The sequence below is a fragment of the Epinephelus moara genome, chromosome 8 (genome assembly GCF_006386435.1).
Source record: "Epinephelus moara isolate mb chromosome 8, YSFRI_EMoa_1.0, whole genome shotgun sequence".
Taxonomy (NCBI): domain Eukaryota; kingdom Metazoa; phylum Chordata; class Actinopteri; order Perciformes; family Serranidae; genus Epinephelus; species Epinephelus moara.
In genome coordinates this window covers 6,150,430-6,171,956 of record NC_065513.1, presented here as the reverse complement: position 1 = coordinate 6,171,956, position 21,527 = coordinate 6,150,430, and the positions used below count along the sequence as shown (strand labels likewise).

The 21,527-nt window shown below is 41.3% G+C and overlaps 1 protein-coding gene across 1 annotated transcript in view; it reads left to right on the top strand.

Moving 5' to 3' along the window:
* Positions 1-21,527, top strand: part of mamdc2a (MAM domain containing 2a) — a 59,019-nt gene that overhangs the window by 27,898 nt on the left and 9,594 nt on the right. The window contains exons 6-12 of the mRNA XM_050049936.1: positions 970-1,226; positions 7,420-7,513; positions 12,414-12,560; positions 13,439-13,704; positions 13,906-14,002; positions 17,151-17,297; positions 17,621-17,880. Of these exons, the coding sequence (XP_049905893.1) occupies positions 970-1,226; positions 7,420-7,513; positions 12,414-12,560; positions 13,439-13,704; positions 13,906-14,002; positions 17,151-17,297; positions 17,621-17,880 (1,268 nt within the window). The remainder of the gene's footprint in view (positions 1-969; positions 1,227-7,419; positions 7,514-12,413; positions 12,561-13,438; positions 13,705-13,905; positions 14,003-17,150; positions 17,298-17,620; positions 17,881-21,527) is intronic.

Below are 21,527 nucleotides of genomic sequence, written 5' to 3'. Positions count from 1 at the left end.
TATTTTGATCTCAGTTTCACAGCCGTAAAGCTTTGTGACTGTGACTTTGACGGCTGCGAAGTAATCACATTGACAAACATCTTTTCACAGATAAACACAGACATACCTGGCAAAATACTCAAAACCACTTCTGTGGTAGTTCCTACTACAGTTGGTGTTGACTGGACCACATTTGGCCATGATGACGCACACACACACTCACAAAGTGAAATCAATACCAGCAGTCATGACGTTGTCACAGCTGGTAATAAAAGAACAAAGATATTCTTGCATAAGACCCAATGTCTTAGCTTAGGTTATCCACAGCCTCCAGCACTGCATCATTGTTGTGGTTCTGGAATTGTCTACAGTTTTTTTTGTAATATTTGGCTTGTGTTAACACTGAAGAATTCTCTGGAAGATGTCTCATTTTCTTTTCATGCTTATTTTTTACCTTTATTCCTCTGTAAAGCACTGCGTGCTGCATTTAAATAACCTTAAACCGGAACCAGGCCAAATCCATTCAAATTCATTATCATGAAGCAATCAATGTGAAACAAACAAAATATTCCTACTCCTAACAGTTCCTGCTCTAACAGGTAACACCACCCAGGATCTAGCTGCATATAAAGGCTGTGCAGTTTGACAGTCAGTTTACATAGATTGATGGTCTTGGAGGCAGAATCTGTAATCAGGAAGGTGTGCTGGCCAGTAAAATGAACTGCTGTATTGTTAAGTAAGAATGAAGACCTGCAGGTTTGGATGTTGTAGTTATTCATCTCTGCTTTATATGCTTAAAAACAACAACACAGTCAATACTCATTGCAATCTGTAAAGAAAATCTGTTAATGTCCAAACACTGATGGAGGCATGTATGAACCACTATACATGAGCAATCTTAACAATCCATGACTTATCAAACCTCACATATCCTATAAATGTGACTATAACTGTGTGCCTTCTGCTCATTTATATGTTCCACTGCTCCAGGTCACTACATGTATGTGGACTCTGTGTACGCCAAGCACTTCCAGGAAGTAGCCAAGCTGACCTCGCCCATAACCACAGTGTCTATTGCTGGCTGCCTGTCCTTCTACTACCACAGAGACCAGGAGAGGGGAAACATCTTTACAGTTTTCACCAGAGACCAGCTGGGACACTATGAGGAGATCTGGAGGCCGGAGGTGTACACTACTGCTGGTTGGACTGCAGTCAGCGTTGACATCAAGGCCCCACACCCCCTTGAGGTCAGTACTTCAGTATGCACAGTTGCAGCGAGTGGTTTAGCTTCATATGATGATTGGATCAATTAGCCATTAGCCCTCCCCAACCACCTCCTTACAAGGCTACACTGATTCCCTTAATATTAATCAACTTCTTACAGATTTTTTTTTTCTTCTCAATGTTTATTTATTCATTTTTGTAGTTATTAAACTTACTTATCAAAATTATTATAAGTGTCATTTATTTACTTATCCTCATCCTTTTCTTTGCACATACTTGCCCATTCCTCTAGTTACAGTCATTCATATTTAAATATATCACACACTCAGACAACACACTCTCATACATGCACACAAATACTTACATTGCTCCCACCAACAAAAACAACTAAAAGTCTGTACCACGTTTAAATCATAACGTCTGTTTCATCAGTTTGTTTTAATGTCTGAACATTTTGTTACACCTTTGTCTTGCACAAACTTTCCATTTTGAGATATTTGCAGGTCTGGGCATGCAGCACAGCTAGAACTTGCCTCTTTTTTTTCTTCAGCAGTAATTTGTCTTGGGTCACGGGGTGGATAATTGATCAGTTGATCTGGTCAGAGCCGAGTAGATCAGCTGTTTGTGAGTGAAAGCAAACGTTTAGACCCATTGCAATGAAGTGTTAAAGGGGAACTAACGTTTTTTTCAACCTGGGCCCTATTTTCCAATTTACTTTTGTCTAAATGAGTGATAGGGTGTTCAATATTTGACATTTCTCCAGTATGAAGCTCGGGCTGACCTGCCTGCAGCCCGTGAGCATGTGCTATATTAAATAATAGGGCACTGGGACAAACAACGTTAAAATACGTCCACTAAAAGTGCATTTTTTTCACACAGATAGGCTCGGATTATTAGTGTAATTATCCGACAACATAACGGAAAGGAGAAATGAACATCTTTTTTTACCTTCAGCTTGATCCGGACATGTTCCTCTGCCTGTTGCAATTTTAGTATATGTGCTACCGAAGTAATACTGCTCCCTCTCTCTCCTCGTTCGCTCTTCAATTTCAATGAGTTCTGCGTCCGTGTACATCCGTGTACTCCGTGTTCAAATAAATATGGGCGGTCATCAAATTCAAATGGCTCATCCAAATCCAGTTGGTCAAAATCAGGTAAAAATTTGTTTGTTGTGGCAAGTCAAAACACTCACTCAGAGAGTGAAAGTCTGGCTCTGAAATCTCATGTATCGCGAGATTCTTCTTCTTCTTCTTTGGTGTTTTACTATACAGTCTATGGTGTTTTACGGCAGTTGGTCTTGGGAGACTTGAGTTGTTGCAGGAAGTTACCGCTGGAGCGAGCTTACAAATGCGACTGTTTGGAGTGGTCATGGCTGAATTTTTACCCGATTTTGACCAACTGGATCTGGATGAGCCATTTGAATTTGATGACCGCCTGTATTTATTTGAACACGGAGTACACGGACGTACACGGACGCAGAGCTCATCAAAGAGGGACGAGGAGAGAGAGGGAGCAGACAGAGGATGTGTTTTGACTTGCCACAACAAAAATGTCCGAATCCAGCTAAAGGTAAAGACAAACATTCATTTCTCCTTTCCGTTATGTTGTCGGATAATTATACTAACAATCCGAGCCTATCTGTGTGAAAAAAATGCACTTTTAGTGGACGTATTTTGATTATTTAATATAGCGCGCACTCAGCTCAGCGAAGCTCGGGCTGACCTGCCTGCAGCCCAAGCTTCGTACTGGAGAAATGTCACATATTGTACATCCTATCACTCATTTAGACAAAAGTAGATCAGAAAATAGGGCCCAGGTTGAAAAAAACGTTAGTTCCCCTTTAAGTTTCATTTTCACTGCGTCTGACATTCTGCTGTTCCCTCAGTGCCCAGAGTACGCTCTACACTCTACGCTCTGTGAGTGCGGAGCAATGAATAACCAAACAGTATATATGCAAATATTCCAGCACACCTAATGAATGGTCCACCTCCAAAAATAGAAAATCAAAACATGGCAGCAGATGTTTTAATTGTGGCAGGGTGCCACAAATAAATGAATGTGTGGGAAACCCTTTAAATAATTTATATTCACAGACTCTGAACCTTTAGACCTTTTACAAGTCAAGATGTCTGCTGTGAAAGGTCTATATAATGCAGGATTTTCATGTCATGTTCAGAGGCCAAACAAAATGTTTCTGAGGGCTGCCAAAGGCCCATGGGCCGCACTTTGAGCAACAATGGTCTAATCAACGTATGCACAGTAAAATGACTTCTGTGGCTCTGGAGGAGTTTTGTCAAATCTAAAAATAACCCTGATAATATCATCAGGGTGATCTCAGCTTGGGCTCAGACACAAATTTATAAGCTTGCAGATGTGGGCGAGGAGGAAGGATTTCACATAAGATGCCATCAACTTCCACCATGGGAAATGTAGAATCCAGTGTTGTTGGAGCTTGACCCGTAAGGATTAGTGAGTAAAAGTCAGGATATCTCAGCCTCTGCTGCCCAGATTTGGACTGTTTTGCAGTCATCGGCAGATATCTTTGTCCTGACCCTCAGCCGCCTCCATTTAAATGGCCACAGCCTGTCTGTGTTTGCTTTTTGACTGTGGAGGAGTTTATCTGTAGGCAGCAGCAGTAATGATTCTCTTCCCCCTGGTCCTGCACAGCACGGTGTAGGTGCAGATGTACATGCAGGTGCAGCAGAAAGGGCCAAAGGGCTTGACCCCTGTAATACCAGCCAATGGTATTGAAGCTTGGTGTGCTTTAATGCATGTTAATGTGTAACATGAATTTGCCCATTGAACCCAGTGGGCTGCCACAGAGGAGAGGGGTGCAAAGGGTGACAAAAAGGGAGACAAAAATGCCCCATGAGGTGAAAGGGACAAGAGCATACAGGTTCTAAAAACTATGGGTTAGTTATGGTAGTTTATCCCATTCATCAACAGTTAGATCAGCAGCAGTAGCAGCTTTTATGTTCAGCTCTCTGCTTTTTTTTTTTTTTTTTTTTGTAAGATTTATTTTTGGAATTTTTGCCTTTAATGGATAGGATAGTATAGTGTGAATAGGGGAAGAGAGAGGGGGGATGACACGCAGCAAAGGGCTGAGAGCCTGTGGCTGCTGTGGCAGGGACTGAGCCTTTGTACGTGGGGCGCCTGCTCTATCCACTAAGCCACCGACGCCCCTGCTCTCTGCTTTTTGCGTCAGAAATTGTATCTGTTCTCAAAGTCATGATTGACTTACACCAACAGAGAAACCCACAGTATCAGACTATGAAAACCCCTGATTTCAAGGGCGACTCCTCAGTCAGACTTTGGGGAGTGAGAGAGAAAGAATGGAAGAGTGTGTGTGTGTTAGACAGAGACCTCGGGACAACAGCTAGTGATACGGAAGTTGGATGCTAGCCAAGTTCTACCAACTTTTTTTCTCACCCTGGCGGACAAACTCTGAAATAATGTGTTTCAACACAACACACTACATGCTGCCAATAATATTGTTATGCTAGTGCTGTTTGAGTAATACAATGTCTTGTTGCTTACCTCAAACCTGCATTTTATCAGTCCACTTTTTGTCTGCCTCTTTTGCCTCAAAGTATCATCTTCTTTAGTTCCTTTTGTGGTATGCCACTATACATTTAGTACAGTAAATGCTGCCTCCACCCAGAGTCCTGCATGGATCTAATTTTCAAGACCCCCTCCCGAACTGCAACTGCAATGAGCAATACAGTGCTCACCCCGCCATGACCAATTAGTTGCACAACCCCACCCGACCCTCCTACACAAAATCCTCAGACAGACCCGAAACTGCAAGTTCTGTAATAATCATGTGATGTTCAAATAATTTGGTCAGGCAGCACATTTCAAATTATCACTCTTGGAACTGAACCTAGGTCAGGGTGATCAAATACGCTCCGTGTACCATTTGTTCATTTGAATTTCAATTAAGAACGAAAAAACAATAAAATGGAAAAACAATTTGTGATTTCATTATTTGTTTTTCAATGTCCAACAAATAATTTGAACAGAAAATTTAGACTTCTTTTGCAAATATTTCATTTAGTGCGCAGGTCAAAAATAGAACATTTAAAAAGCCGTCTCGGTCCCTTTTTTTAATTTTGATATTTAATCTCTCTCATTTCTGTGGCCCGGAAGTTATTCAGCCTAGTGCATATTTAATTTACTGTCTGATACTGATAGTAGGCTGTTGTTTATTATGGCTGCGTTGGAGTCCCAAGGATTATGCGCTTGTTGCCGCGTAAAACATAACTTTGAGTCTGTAACATCGGCATTGCTCTCTAATGGCTATGTCGCATAATGCCTGTAGATGGCGGTATTCAGACATTTTCAAGCTAATTCATGATCTGAAAAATTGAACAAATATGGGGAAGATGAAATGAGAATGATCAGCAGAGTGCAATTGTCCTTAATTTGAGCATTTTAACTGTAGCATATTTTTCTTATTGTCCTTACTCATGGTAAACTGCTTCTCAGCAGCCTTAACAAGTAACATGGAGCTGCCACCCTGTGGGCCCACCTCCTGCAGGGACAGGATTCAGGGTGCAGTGCATTTTGTGCCAGGTGGCAGGCAGGGGCGGGGTCCCAGGCGTGTTGATCCAAGACTGGCTCTGGGGATGCATTATCTAAAGAAAGTAGAAAGAAACTTTACTATTATTTTCAAACACAGAAATGATACGTAGTGACGGTTTTTCCTTGATGAAACCATCTTTGGCAGATCATTAACAGCACAAACAGCTAAACAGCTGCAAGGAGTATGTTTATTTATTTACTTTTGGGTGGCTTGTGGTGCAGTGGTTAGCACTGTCATCTCACAGCAAGAGGGCTCCAGGTTCGAACCAGCCAGCTAGCTTGGGCCCTTCTCTAGAGTTTGCATGTTCTCCCCATGTCAGTGTGGCTTTTCTCCAGGTGCTCCAGCTTCCTCCCACAGTCCAAAGACATGGAGGTTAATTGATAACTCTAAATTGTCCGTAGGTGTGAATGTGAGCGTGACCAGTTGTCTGTCTCTATGTGTCAGCCCTGTAATAGTCATGGGATCTGTCCAGGTTGTACCATGCCTCTCGCTCAATGTCAGCTGGGATAGGCTCCAGCCCCCCCATCACAACCCTCAACAAACAGGATAAGTGGTTACAGATAATGTATTCATTTACTTGTTGTTTATTAGGATTCATTTTTTGTCTTCATTTGATAATTGATAGTAGCGAGATGACATGCACCAAAAGTTTTCAACTGGATGCAAACCGAGGATGTTGTGGTTTATGGTTAGAGCTTTAACACTGAGGCCACCAGGACACCCCAGAACTAACATTAAGTACTGTACAGCTGACAAAAGTTGCAGATGACAGAAGTTTTCATTTTAGCTGAGAAATCAATGTTTGCAATGTAAGAGACTTTAAAAGAGGATTTGCACATTTACACTTGTCAAATTGCAAAGTTGGTATTAAAAAGGGATACTATGATAATGAGTTGTATCCCCTCACATTTCAGCTGCTTTAAACTGTTTAACGGGGATTGAGTCAGCTTTGTCAGCTTTGTGTTTCTGCTTAGTTGGTTTTTGGGACACAGTTGCTGCAAAATCATTTTCTTTGTAATGATGAATGGAATTCAAATGTTTCTGTGTTATTAGTCCAGTGTGTTTTTCAGACATATTGCTGAAAGCCTCTTGTTTCCCGTCATTTCATTTCTTTTTCATCCTACGCTGCAGAAAGAACATATTTTTCCAAATATTATGAGAGGAAAGAAAATCTGCTACTCCTCTCTCTCATTGTTGTGTTGTGTGCAGTTTTGGACAGACACACTCACATCTGTGACTTTCCACTGCACTTTCAAATGAGTATTCTTCTCTATGACTCCACGGTTTCCTCTCCTTGTCTTCGAGCCAGAACACCTCCCACAGCCTGCTGCTGTCGCTGTGGAAAGAAGCTTGCGTAACATTACTAACTGGGTCAGTTCCTCTGTCTGATCGAGCCAAGAGTTGTACAGAGCTTTTCCATCAAGCAGCACTCCGCTGACTAACCCATGTTCCTCAGTTTACCCTACACTGATGTCACTGTCTACAGCTGTCTTATCTGTCAGTAGGCTATATGTCATACTTTCATAACATGTCTTCGACAAATACAGAGTATGTTCTCAGGATTAATGGGTCTAACTCATACATTCCTAATTACCCATCTGTTAATGCTTGCTGTTTATGTCTGTTACCAGGTGGTGTTTGAGGTGGCTTTTAACAGTGCTAGAGGAGGATATGTGGCCATAGATGACATCTCCTTTTCTCCTGAGTTCTGCCACATTGACACAGGTGAGAGGTGACATCTAGACTTTAGGGGAGCAAAGACAGACTACAGTCACAGACCTCAGTCCAGGTTCTGTTTGGCTGGCTGTTAAACATGCTGACTCAAAGTCTGAAGTCTCACTTGTGGCCACTAGAGGCTGCAGTGTTAATTGCACCTCCATGTGCATTAGTAGTATACTACTGATAACCAACAACTCTTGGGAAAATAAATGTTTCTTGCAAATGTAAAAGCAATGTGTCAACATCCATGTGTCATACTGTGATGGCAACTGTGCATCAAAGTTGCCACAGCTTTGTTTGAATAAGCCCCATAGTCACTTTTCTGTGGAGGTCAGACCTGTGTCATTTCTCTAATACTTCCAACAAGGCTCAATTATGAATGTTGTCACATTACCATGCAGACTGCAGGATTCAATTCGCACAGACATTATAGAGAAAAACTGTAATGAGCCCATTTTAGATGAGTCTTTTAAATGTACTTGTGAAACTGAACTCTACTGGAGCATGTGAGCAAATATTAATTAATTGGGAGGAGTCATTTTAAAATTTGCTCTGGCGTTGACTGATCCTAGACATTCTATATTCTGTCTAATACAGTGGCATGCAAAAGTTTGGGCACCCCTGGTCAAAATTTCTTTTACTGTGAATAGTTAATTAAGTAAAAGATGAACTGATCTCCAAAAGGCATGAAGTTAAAGATGAAACATGCTTTTCAATTTTTTAAGCAAGATTAATGTACTATTTTTGTTTTGTACAATTTTAGAGTGAAAAAAGGAAAGTGGCACCATGCAAACGTTTGGGCACCCCAAGACATTTGAGCTCTCAGACAACTTTTACCAGGGTCTCAGACCATCACTAGCTTGTTATGGCTCTGGCTTGTTCACAGTCATCGTTAGGAGATGCCAGGTGATTCAAATTTCCAAGCTTTATAAACACTGTGTTTCTCAAAGTCAAGGATCCTTTCTTGGTAGGATGAGTCCTTCCAAGGAAGCAGTTTTTAGAGCCAGGCGCTGCAGTTGCTCTCCATCGGCTGCACCACCTTGGTCTCACCTGATCTAACAGCTGATTGGTTAAGATGTCGACTCAACAAGATGACGTTTTAGATAAACTTTTAAATTTTGCTGAATTTCAGATATTTCAATTTTATTTGTCTGATTTGAAGGTTTATTATGTGAACAGAAAACATGTTATGTGACTGATGGTGAAGTTAATTGGTCAGAGACGAAATACATTCATCATAAACTACACAGAGTCTGCTGTATATTAACATTGGACTGTTTTAATTATTGAAGTGTTTAGCAACACAGAGATTTGTGGTCAGTGGGATGTGAGGATTCTTAAAATAACATCTGTCCAGATGTGAAGCCCTGACTGTATCTGACTGATCTGTAATGCTGTTGTCTTGTATAAAATATGAACCTTACATTCAGACAAAATTTATTTAGCCCCTGTAGTTGAGGGGACAGGTCTGCTCTGCAGCAGTAAACTAATATGATGCTGATTGACATTAGAATTCATGTAAAATGGAGGTTGAAGGCTGCTGGAAACTGTCCGACCTGACAGCAGCTTTTTGTCACCACCTCCTGCTGCTGCTGCCTGCTCTCGTCTACTTTACAGGTGAGGCGCAGTTCATCTCGAACGAGCCTATTGGAACAGGCTAATGAGTGTCCCCAGGTGTGTGTCATTAACCCTCAGCAGACTGAGGGATAATGACACACAGGTGATAATTTTGGCACTCTCTAATGTTGTTGTACAATTTGAACAAATAAAAGCAGTATTTCCATAGTCATGTGACTTTTATGGACAATGTTTCTCTGGATTATACTTAAAAAAACAAACAGGTAGTCAAATGAAACTTTTGTGGCATTTCACGCTCTATCACTCCTGTAAATTATTAATTTAAGAACTTTTGTGTTTTATCTTAATCACAGTATTTTTAAAGAATCTCATTATTTTGCAGTGGACACATTGATAAGTGTAAATTGTGAGGTTTCTGTCAGTATTCTTTATGCTTGTATGATTAAAAACTACTGCGGATATTAATCCAAATAAATGACATATTAATCTAAATCCTGCTGAGCGCTGCTGGTGTAGGTTTCATTGAAGAGGCCCTGCCTTCACTTCCAGCAAATTGTGGGTACTTTATACCTGCTGAAGATACACACATGCATTATTTATTTATTTTTAAATTTTATTCACAATACAAGACAAGGACAATACCAAACAAAGACAATGCTAGACAAAGACAATACTAGACAACAAAAACAAAAACAGACAATACAATAAAACAACAGAACAAGGACAATACAATCAGAGGTTTTTAGAGAATGGCTAGGGGTGCATATAATTATCTCCAAATGCTCAAAATGTTATCAAAATTAAATGATGCACAGCCGGAAACATGGGCATGTTCAGAAAACATTATATGTACTAGGTTTTCCCTGCAGCGGGTCAAAAGATAAATAAATAAATAATATAAGCAAAATAAAGAATGAAATAAGAAGAGCTAAAACACTCTTATACAAAATGTCTCTTATTTATATATTCTTGAATGATGGTCCATAGGTCATCTAACCCATTGTCCCTATAAAATCCCTGCAGGGATGAGGCTGCACGCTCCATCGTTATCACTTCTATGAATTCACATGCGTTATTTATAATTCTCCAAATGAAGGACTCTGTCCTTTGTAGAATTTGAAGGATCCTTGACATTGGAACAGTTCTTAGGCAGGATTTGATGATGTTGCATCCTTGAAATTCAGCCATTTAAGGATGCTTCCTTGACTTTGAGAAACACTCTCTGACTCCTGAAACCTTGTCCCAACAATCAGCAGCCATGGGCTCCTCTAAACAGCTGCCTAGCACTCTGAAATAAAATAATTGATGCCAACAAAGCAGGAGAAGGCTATAAGAAGAAAGTGTTTTCAGGTAGCTGTTTGGTAGCTGCTCATTTGGTAATATAATTAAGAAATGGCAGTTAACAGTAGCTGTGGAGGTCAAGTTGAGGTCTGGAAGACCATGGAAACTTTCCGAGAGAGCTGCTCATAGGATTGCTAGAAAGGCAAATCAAAACCCCTGTTTGACTGAAAAAGACCTGCAAAAAGATTAAGCAAACTGTGGGGTCGTGGTGCACTGTTCTACTGTGTAGTGACACATGTATAAATATGACCATGGAAAAGTCATCAGAAGAAAACCTTTCCTGCATACTCATCACAAAATTCAGTGTCAGAAGTTCGCAAAGGGACTTCCGATAAAGCCTGATGCTTTTTAGAAACAAGTCCTGTGAACTGAGCAAAGGTATGTTTGTAGAAAAAAGGGTGTAGAATTTCAGGAAAGGAACATCTGTCCAACTGTTAAACATTGGGGTGGATTGATCATGCTTTGGGCTTGTGTTGCAGCCAGTGGCACGGGGGACATTTCACAGGTAGAAGGAAGAATATATTCAATTTAATTCCAGCAAATTCTTGAAGCAAACATCACACCATCTGTAAAAAAGGTGAGAGGATGGCTTCTGTAACAGGACAATAATCCTAAACACACCTCAAAAATCCACAATGAACTACCTCAAGAGGTGCAAGCTGAAGGTTTTGCCATGGCCCTCACAGTCCCCCGACCTAAACATCATTAAAAATCTGTGGATAGACCTCAAAAGAGCAGTGCATGCAAGATGGTCCAAGAATCTCACAGAGCTAGGAGCCTTTTGTAGGAAGAATGGGGGAAAATCCCCCAAACAAGAATTGAAAGGCCCTTGACTGGGTACAAAAAGTTTTAAGAAGCTGTGATACTTACCAAAGGGGGCGCTACTAAGCACTGACCGTGCAGGGTGCCCAAACTTTTGCTTCAGGCCCTTTTCCTTATTTGTTATTTTGAAACTGTAAAAGATTAAAAATAGAAAAAGTAATCTTGCTTAAAACATTGAAGAAATGTTTCATCTTTAACTTCATGCCTTTTGGAAATCAGGTCATCTTTTACTTACCCAAACTTAGGTGCCCAAATTTTTGCATCCCACTGCAAATCCCTGTTCTCCATAATCAATAAGCTCTTAAAGCCTACTGGTACCTACTCAATACCACCATCCACTGAGCAGTGAAATAGATTCTGAAACTTTTTTGTTAAAGAAGTTACAGAAAGTAATAGCAGCATAAGCTCTGCCCTGTCTCTGCTGCCATTTATTTTTCTGGTCTCTGTCCTCCCTCCAGTGGCCTATTCAATTTTAATACAATTTGGTGGTATTTCGGTATTGCACGTTACCAGGGTATTTAAAAATCCTGATGGTATGGTTTTCAATACCATCAAAAATACAGAAACCCCTCAACTCATACAGAGAGGCTGCAGTGAGGATGTATTGTATGTAGTGCACAGCACAGGCCACAGAGGTCAGTCTCTGCTAGTGGAACAGACAGCTGAGCTGAAAAACATTACACAAGACAGAAAACGCTTCAGAACTGTCAACAGCCGACCTGCAATAGCAGAGAGAGACTGCAGGGAAAAAACAACATATTTTCATGGAGGAATTATGGATGATGGCAAATGTAAATGGCCTGAGTATGAAAAGTTTAATCACCAAAAAAATGGAAATTAGCAGTAGCTCTACATGCAGTAATACATAGCATTGGATAAAAGGCCATGTATGGCAATGGCAATTTTATATGCATACTGTGTGTGTCCCAGAAAAATGGATAAAAATAATAATGTGAAGTAAAATAAAACAAATAAAATAGATACAATGTTTTATTATAATCATGTTATTAATGAGAACATTTGTTTTGAGGGTGGTTGTTAGGACCGAGGAGCAGTGGGAGTGAATGTCCCTCACACTACCAATGGTCACTAGTCACAAATTATTTAATTGCAACATTTTTTTAAAATCCAGCCGTGATGTAAGTCGCTGTGTTTTGTGTTGCAGAGCCGACCTTTGACCCCTCTATAGCCAACTGTGACTTTGAAGATGGACTGTGTCTGTACTATCAGGAGAGAACAGAGAGTAAGGTGTGGAGCAGAGTTTCAGTCAAGCCTAATGCCTACAGAATAGGAGACCATACCACAGGAGCGGGTGAGTAACACTGCAGCACAGACTCCAGCGCCTCCCTGTACATGACAATGAATGCTCTCTGTGCTTGTCTGTACAGGAACAACTAGTCTTGTCATGATCGAGAGCAGGGGTCTGCAATCTTAACTATCAAAAGAGCAATTTTTGACCAAAAATAATTATAATAAAAAAATCTGCCTGGAGCTGCAAAACCTATTTGAGCCTTATGGTAACACTGCGTATTAAGTCTAAATTAGCCTATCAACATTTAGAATAAGTCACCAGAGACTTTTGCCCACTGAGCAGCTAACTTCCAGTTTTTTTTATCAGACTGAATGGATCAAATCCCAATAGTCAAACAAGTCATTTTTGTGCAAAAAAATGTAAGTCTATGTCAAAAAGTCTTTTAGGACACAGGGGCATCACGTGATGAAGTTAACAGTTTGGCCACTGTCTCAGATTGGCCTCAAAGCTCGGCGCTGTTCCTGGGGTCCTGGGCGACACTTGCTCATCTGATAAACATCTACACGCACTTACAGTCCGATTGCACATCATCAGAAGCAATTTGGGGTTCAGCATCTTGCCCAAAGATACTTCAACATGTAGACTGCAAGGGCCAGGGATCAAACCACCAAACTTCCGATTGGTAGATGATTGCTTTACCTCTTGAGCAACGGCCGCCTCAATAATTTGGTTAAAATTGTTCCACTTCTAGTTTATCTGTTCCTTGCATCTCTTCACCAAGACAACACCTTCTGTTCTGTTTCTTCAGTGGCTACCTCATGATGGACAGGGTATTTTACATTGCACCTTGTACCATTGTAGTTAAACACAGTGTACAGTAGTTGAACTAATGTTACCACTCTTGTTCTTAATAATGTTCTATGTGTACTTTTTCTTAGGCTGCTTCCTCCTGGCAAACACTCGTTTTACTTCAAAGCCCGGCTACATGGGTCGCCTTCATGGTCCCTTTTTACCAGGGAACCACAAATACTGCCTGAGGTTCTACTACCTGCTTCATGGATTTAGGAAAGTGGACAATGCTCTGGTTATTTACATTTATGACGAAAACAATGTGGCTCAAGAGAAGGTGTGGAGCCTGACTGACACCTCCAGGGCTGTATGGACTGAGGTGGAGATCACCTACATGAAGCCTATGCTGTCCAAGGTATCAAGCATTAGATGATGATGTATGTGGAGACTGATGCTTTTGAGTGACTGAATAGAAAGACAAGCTGATGGGTGGATGGACGAACAGACAGATGGACAGAGGGATGGATAGATGAATGGATGGATGGATAGATGGATGTGAATGATAACCGGATTAATTGTTGAATGGCAGTGTTGAGTTTTTTTCTCTGTTTCCCAGGTAGTGTTTGTCAGCATATGTAAGAACTTCTGGGAGTGTGGCCTGGTAGCCATCGATGACATCACTGTAAGTCTTGGAGACTGTCAAATGACAGCAGGTAAAAGACTCACTAAGACATACACTGACAACTCTTCTTCATGTTCAACAGGAGAGAGAAACGTTATATTCTTATCTTAGAACAGGTCAGCACAAAACAAGACACTCTATTGTCAGAGCTGCCAGTTCTCTTCATGAGGTGGAGCCAATGAGACTATTAGTCCCTGCTCATGGTGTTCCTGTAGTCAGCTGAGTCTTCTAATGTGAAGCAGCAGCAGTAGGACGTGTTGTGTTAGCATTAGCAGTAACTGAATACACCTGTGATATGTCTGAAGGAGAGGGAACAGTAAACAGTGAGGCTGTAATCAATCACATTACAAACAGTAATAGTGGATTACTGTACATGCTGCATTGCTCCCTGTCAATACCTTGTGTATTTTTTATGGCAATTAAAATCCAGTAACAATAAAATCTACTTTATAAAGAGAAAATTACTGAATGTAAATACACTGAATGACAATTGCTGAAAAAAAGTCTACCATAAATGTATCAAAAACAGGTTTGATTTCATGAAAATCTTAAAAAAATGATTATATGGCCAGAAATATATGGACACTCCACACCCATTGCCAAATGCATAAAATTAAATATTCAGCCACGGAATCTCCACTGACTAACACTGGCAGTAGTATGGGTTGTGCCAAAGAGCTTTGAGACTCTTTGGGATGCCATCCTTTTTGCAGGTCCAGTGTGTAGGATTTAGGGGGATATATTGACAGTAATGGAATATAGTATCATGACATGCAACAAGGGGCCACAGGCTGGAATTGAGCCTGCATCTGCTGCAGCTGCTGCAACAAGGACATTGCCTTTGCACATGGGAGACCTGCTTTAACCACTGAGCTACTGGGCGCCCTGAGAACAGATTTTTAAAGTGATACTGCTTTACTGGTGTTTTTACTGGTTGTAATCACATGGTGCATTTGTTTTGGAGAGAAAGTGACCTCTGTGGATAATTCAGCTCTTGGTAAAAACCTCCTGAACAGTGAACATTGAAGGAATTCTAACCAGGAAAAGTTTTAGCTGGTTTCAACCTGCAATCCTCAATGCTAGACACCACTAATCCCCCTAAATCTTACACACTGGACCTTTAAGACTCGCTTAGATTTGTGCCATTCAAAAGCAAGTACTCTTATTGTGCTGTAGAACCTTCTAGGAGCAACAACAGCTCAGTTGTGAAGTGTGAGGACACTTAATGGGACCTTTAATTTGTTCATGGTGATATATATATATATATATATTAAAGGCTCTCTAAGTCTTCCTAAGTCTTCCTAAGCTTGAAAAGTTTTTGTCACATACAGCAAACATCTCCTTACGATCCGCTAGCTACATGTCCTCTGAATATGCTGTGTAAAAGTCTGGTCTCTGTAGGCAGCCCAGGCTCCGCAAATGGCAACAAAAACATTTTGGTCCAGGCTGCACCAACCAGCCAGCACGAGACCAGCGAAAGCAAGCACACACACATGAACGCGGTGCCCATGTCTCACGGTCTCGTGCAAGCGTGCACACTTGAACGCGGTGCCCAGAGAGGCAGTTAGAGCTACAGGCTACAATGAGGCTAAAAGGCGAGCTAAATCCGTTGTGTTTGATAACATTGTTGAACGTAAACAGAAGCGAAGTGTTTTTGTTGCCATTTGCAGAGCCTGGGCTGCCTACAGAGACCGGACTTTTTCACAGCATATTCAGAGGACATGTAGCTAGCGGATCGTGAGGAGATGTTTGCTGTATGTGACAAAAACTTTTCAAGCTTAGGAAGACTTAGAGAGCCTTTAAGTATTTGTTTACCTTCATAGACAGAGAGGGGTCATGGATTGAACATGGGGATGAAAGAGGACAGGAGACCTCAGGGAGAGCCAGATGAAGAGAAAAAAGAGAGGAGGCAAGGAGAGGAAATGTGTACAGGAGAGGAGAGGGCAGAGGAATAACAGAAAGATGAGAAAGGTTTACAAAAACACTTCCAAACACGAGAAGTCTGAATGGGACCCAGATAGTCCTGACATACCAAGGTTAAAGACTCGGTTATACCATACCTCTACTGCATTACAAATGGTATGCTACTTCATCAACAAATATTACTCAGACCACTACAAAGAATTGCAGATTAACATTATATATCCAATTCACATTATAGACACCACTAAATATATGTGGAACAATTTGGTTGCAATTCATCATGTGTTCTTGATTGTGTTGGGTCCTTGGTGAAGTTCAGTGACCCTGGAGGTCTAAAAACTGTTACCAGCAGTGCAGAGATATTCAAAGGAGGCAAAATCACTATGATGACTCAGTGTAAAATGATACATCCTCTTTGTAAGGTCCAATTGTCATTCTCTTTAGAAGACACCTCCATTAACCGTTTAGTTACCTGAAGGTTGTCTACACACCTCCTCACACCGCTTAATCTGGCATTGTACCTCTGTTGCCTCAGGGTCAGCCTGCCTGAATCAGAAAGAAGGCTTTATTATTATTAGGTCTCCAATAAAGTTGTGTCCTATGTGATGACCAGAGATATTAACATTTATTAACATTTAATGGAGGATTGCACAAATAATTCAATTAGGAGAGACCTGTTCTGAGAGAAAAGACTATTCATTTATATGTGCACATAAGTATGTGGAATGTGTCATTGGTGATTAGACCCCATCATGATGTCATACACTCAGAGAGGTCTTAAAGACATAGTAGATTAGGGAACCCACCTATGGAGTCTAGATGCTGGTGGTGGTAATGGCGGTGATGAGATGAGATGAAGAGGGAGCTGAAGATCTGGACATAAGGAGGAGTGGACTTTTGATGAGCTTGTCCTTGGCTCTGATAAGGTGACTGGAGGTGAATGGGGTGGAGGAGGATGCGATTATTCTGCCTAAAATGACAGTTGACACGAGAACAGATTTAAAGGCAGTAGAAGTATAAAGAAAGTCTTCCTGATTAAACTTACAATGACATTTATTTGGTGAAGCTTTGCAGGGTTTGCCCTCAGTTAATTGGCCAACAGAGGTGCTGAGCTCTGACTGTGACTGACTGAGCTGTTTGTCTCAACAATTCCCAACTTCAGGCTTTCATTATAACTGCAGCACACGTTAGATTTTCTTAGAAAATGGGGTGTCCTTGCTCACCTGATACACTGACTGTGTGTGTTTGCTCCACAGGCTCCCTCCCAGGCCAGTGTAATTTTGAAGATGGAGTCTGTGGCTACTTCCAGGATAAGAAAGGAGACAAAGCCGACTGGCTGCGAGTCCGAGGACACACCCCCACCTCCTATACAGGACCCAGAGGAGACCACACTACTGGGGTGGGTGAGTCATTTCCTCATTCACTGCTTTATTCATTCATTCAGAGGTCATACCCCCACATCATGGATGTATGAAAGCCCGTGTGTGATCCAACTGTTCAAGATTTTACCTCAGGAATTCAGACTTACAATCACTTATTCATTTAATTCTGCTTAGGATGTCTAAATATTTTAGTAGTTGGCTGTTAATATGCACTTTGTTCTTAATGACACGACATTCCGTTCCTCTTTGTGTGTTGTATTTTTACAGCTGCAACAACAAAAACTCTCCACTGAGATCAATAAAGTCCCATACTGTTCAGTGTGTTATTCATGTGCCTTCTCCAGGTTACTTCATGTACATCGAGGCATCGCTCATGCGTCCGGGTCACAAAGCTCGACTGCTGACCTCTGATCTGCGGGGCTCCTCGTCCCCTCAGTGTTTGATCTTCTACTATCACATGTACGGATCTGGCACCGGCATACTGAGCGTGCTTCTGCGCCACAGCAGCAGAGAGAGGGACACACTGCTGTGGAGACGCCGTGGTGAGCAGAGCGTCAGCTGGATGAGGGCTATGGTGGACTACCACTGTGATGTCCGACACCAGGTACATCAATATGTAGATTACATAAAGGTAGTGAAAAAACATTCATAAATACCTAACAGACACAAGCCTTCCTTGAAAACTTCAGGCAATATCAGGATTTGTTGTCAAATTGACCTCTGTATTGATATATGAATCTGTATTTTGTTAGACACACTAGGCTCCCTGTCCTCACACTGGACCTCTGTTAAATGTTTCGCACTAAATAATAAACAAAATAACTGCCAGTTAAGAAAGCATTCTTACCACAAGGTCAAATTAGTAGATATCACACAATGTTGATCACATACGGAGTTTGACGGAATAAAAATGTAGATGTTCAAATATATTTATAGCCCCACTTCAGCCAGTGTTACTTTCTGTTTTTCAGTTAGCATTCTTTCTCAAACAGATGATGGGGGTGTGGTTAGTAGATGGATGTAATCATTACCTTGGCAGCCAAATTGCAATTCTAGCATGTGTCAAAGCAATAACACATGTATTAGCATGGATAGCGATAGCATTCATTCTAACATAGGTTATGAAGTGAAGGTTTTTCTCCACTTCCTTCTTTTGAATGAAATATGAATAAATATGAATCTAAAAGCCAAACAGCATGCATCAAAAAATATGCCCCTATTATTTTCAAAGCACAACCCCACACTGAGAACCAAGAATGTGGCACCCCTTCATGCCACTGTCCTTTTTCCAGCCTCTCAACCCCCAGAATTAAATGCATTTTCCCCCCACTCGCTCTCTGCTTGGACACACCAGCTCCTGTAGCAGCTCTTTTTTCTCTGCTCCCGTGGCAGCTCAACTCATCTCCTTACCATGGATGCATAAAGAGAACTCAGTTGCTGTGTCTTGTGTGTAACAAAGATTAGAAGAGGAGAGACTCCCAGTGGAGATTAAGAAATATCTTGCGCTAAACTACCGACAATCCTGTCCTTATAAAGACAGTGGCCAAAAAAAATTGCCTGTTGAGTTGTAGCTCTGGAGATCAACTCTTCAGGTGAGAAATCAAGTTTTATTAGTGGTTGTCCACACATTTTAAGTTTATGGACGGATGGAGGAGGCACAGATTTTCCAGTAAAAGTAGTAATAACTTTGCATGGTCGTCTGTTTACGAGCTGCAGTGTTGTGTCCGGTGTGTGCTAAGAGTGTCACTTGATGTGCGTCACATGACGCGCCATGCCGTAGTGGGGCTGATGTGTTTTAGCTTAGTGTTAGCTGCAATTCACTTACTTCTGAATGGTCATTTAGCCTAAGGACTAACTGACAGTTGATATGGGAAACTAGTTTGTTTGCTAGTTCCCGTAACAGCAACAATAAGTTAATGAAATATCCTATTTTTTCAAGTATATTTCGAGGGCTGAGGGCGTAAGTGACATTTCACCAACTTTACAGGAGAGCCAAAACAAAAAATGACCATAGTTTGCTCTTACTTTCTGTACTGATTTCACTTATTTAAAGCACATTTATTGACACAGATGGATGACACAATACTTAATGAATAATAATTTATCTTTTAGTCAAAAAAATATTTTTTTTACATTTCTAAATTTCAAAAATATTCACATACGCCTTTTTGGCACCAAGGTTTTCAGTTCATTTGGATATAACATATGGGCGTATCTGATAATTTCATGAGCAGAAAAGAATATGAATGTGCTTTTTAAAGAACAACAGTCATTTTTACACAATAAAGGTCATTAAAACATATTTATATTAGATTATTTATCTCAATGCTATTTATTTTTGAGTAGTTATACCATCGACAGAATAGATAGAAAGCAATTACAATGATACAGTACAATGAACATCGATGATAATTTAAGAATTCATTTAATTATTAAACATTTCATTTAAATGATCATTTAAATTCATTGAAATTATTGTTAAAATCTGATTCCATACTATCAGTGGACTAGACAACAGTAGGAATTAATATGTTTTCAAGTATTTGGAGTATGCGCAACAGTATTCATGAATTAATGACATTGATTAAACTAATCATGTGAACAAAATGAACAAAATATTAAAAACTGAATGTAATCTACATTACTAGTTGTTTAATTGCTACTATGCATTACATCTCACTTTGATTCAGAAACCTTCAAAGACTGGTAAAAGTCCAGATAGGAGCAGGGGATACTGCCATTTGTGCAGAGTGTGACCAAGTCTTTTTTTTTTAGTGCACTGATCCCTGGTTGAGATTTGTTCAACTTTTTAGGCCAAATTGCATGGGAACCTCTTGTCTCCTGCGTCCCAACTTCAAGAATGCGGAATTCATCACTAGAAAGTTCATACTTGAATTGGACACATCTCTCCTGCAGGCTAAACGATAACTTTACTGAAACAATGTGGAGTTAAAACTTACCTTAATCACTTATTTCTGGTGTTTGAAATAACTGTGACAATACCTCTTCAGTGTTAAACTGTTTTGTTTTTACAAGATGGCGCCCCCAGTGCGGACGCCTGTTACAGCAGCTCCTGCTCACCGCTGAGTTTTTTTCAATTTCTTTTAATTTAACTTTCTTATTTTGAGTTTTCTGTCAGGTAGCTAGCTAGCACTTATGTTCTGTTTTGTTATGGAGACGAAGACCGCTCTCCTTATAGCGGTCTTTCTCCCATTTTGCTATGGATACGATCGTGTGCGGGGACCCAGCGCCCAGCCGTGCCTCCATTGTTTACACCCGGGACCAGCTGTTAGCGCTGCGTCACACCGCAGTGCGGCCCGAGGAGAGGCACGACATTCTCGGCGAGCTGCGGAGAAGGAAACGGGGATGTCGCGCCGGAGTGCAGCGTCGACACCGGAGGAGACAGTACAAACCCGTCCTCCCGTCCGTCGTCATGGGGAACGTAAGATCGCTCCCCAACAAGATGGACGAGCTGTCTGCGCTGACTCGCCATCACAGGGAGTACCGGCAGAGCAGCGTGCTGGTGTTTACAGAGACATGGCTGAACGCGTAACTACCAGACACGATCGCCGTGCTGGACGGATTCCAGCTCATCAGACACGACAGGACAGCGGACAGCGTTAAGAGGAAAGGAGGAGGGCTGGCTGTGTTTGTGAATGATAGATGGTGTAACTCTGGGCACATCACTATCAAGGAACAGCATTGCTGCAGAGACATTGAGCTGCTGGCTGTTGGCATGAGACCATATTATCTACCCAGGCAGTTTTCTCATGTCATTATGGTAGCAGTGTATGTCCCCCCGTCTGCTAAAGCTGAGTCTGCTTGTGACATTCTCCACTCTGTTACAAGTAGGCTGCTAACACAGCACCCTCAGGCCCTCCTTCTGATCTCTGGGGACTTCAACCACGCCTGTCCATCCACCACCCTGCCCACCTTCACCCAGTATGTTTCCTGCCACACAAGAGACAATAAAACACTGGATTTATTTTATGCCAAATCAAATCTATTGAAGAACAGATTCAGATCATTCACCCACTTCTGGTCACTTCTGGCCTGGGAGTCTGGTTGTTTGTGCCCTGAGATGGTTTTCAGACCTCTCCAGACTCCGCTGACGTCGCTCTGCTGCAGCTGTTCCTCCATCTTCTTTTTATATCCTTCCTTTCCCCGCCTGATGTTTCTCCGTAGCTCCTTCTGCACGGCCTTCAGCTCCTCCTTGTTTCCAGAGTTAAAAGCTCTCCGCTTCTCCTTCAG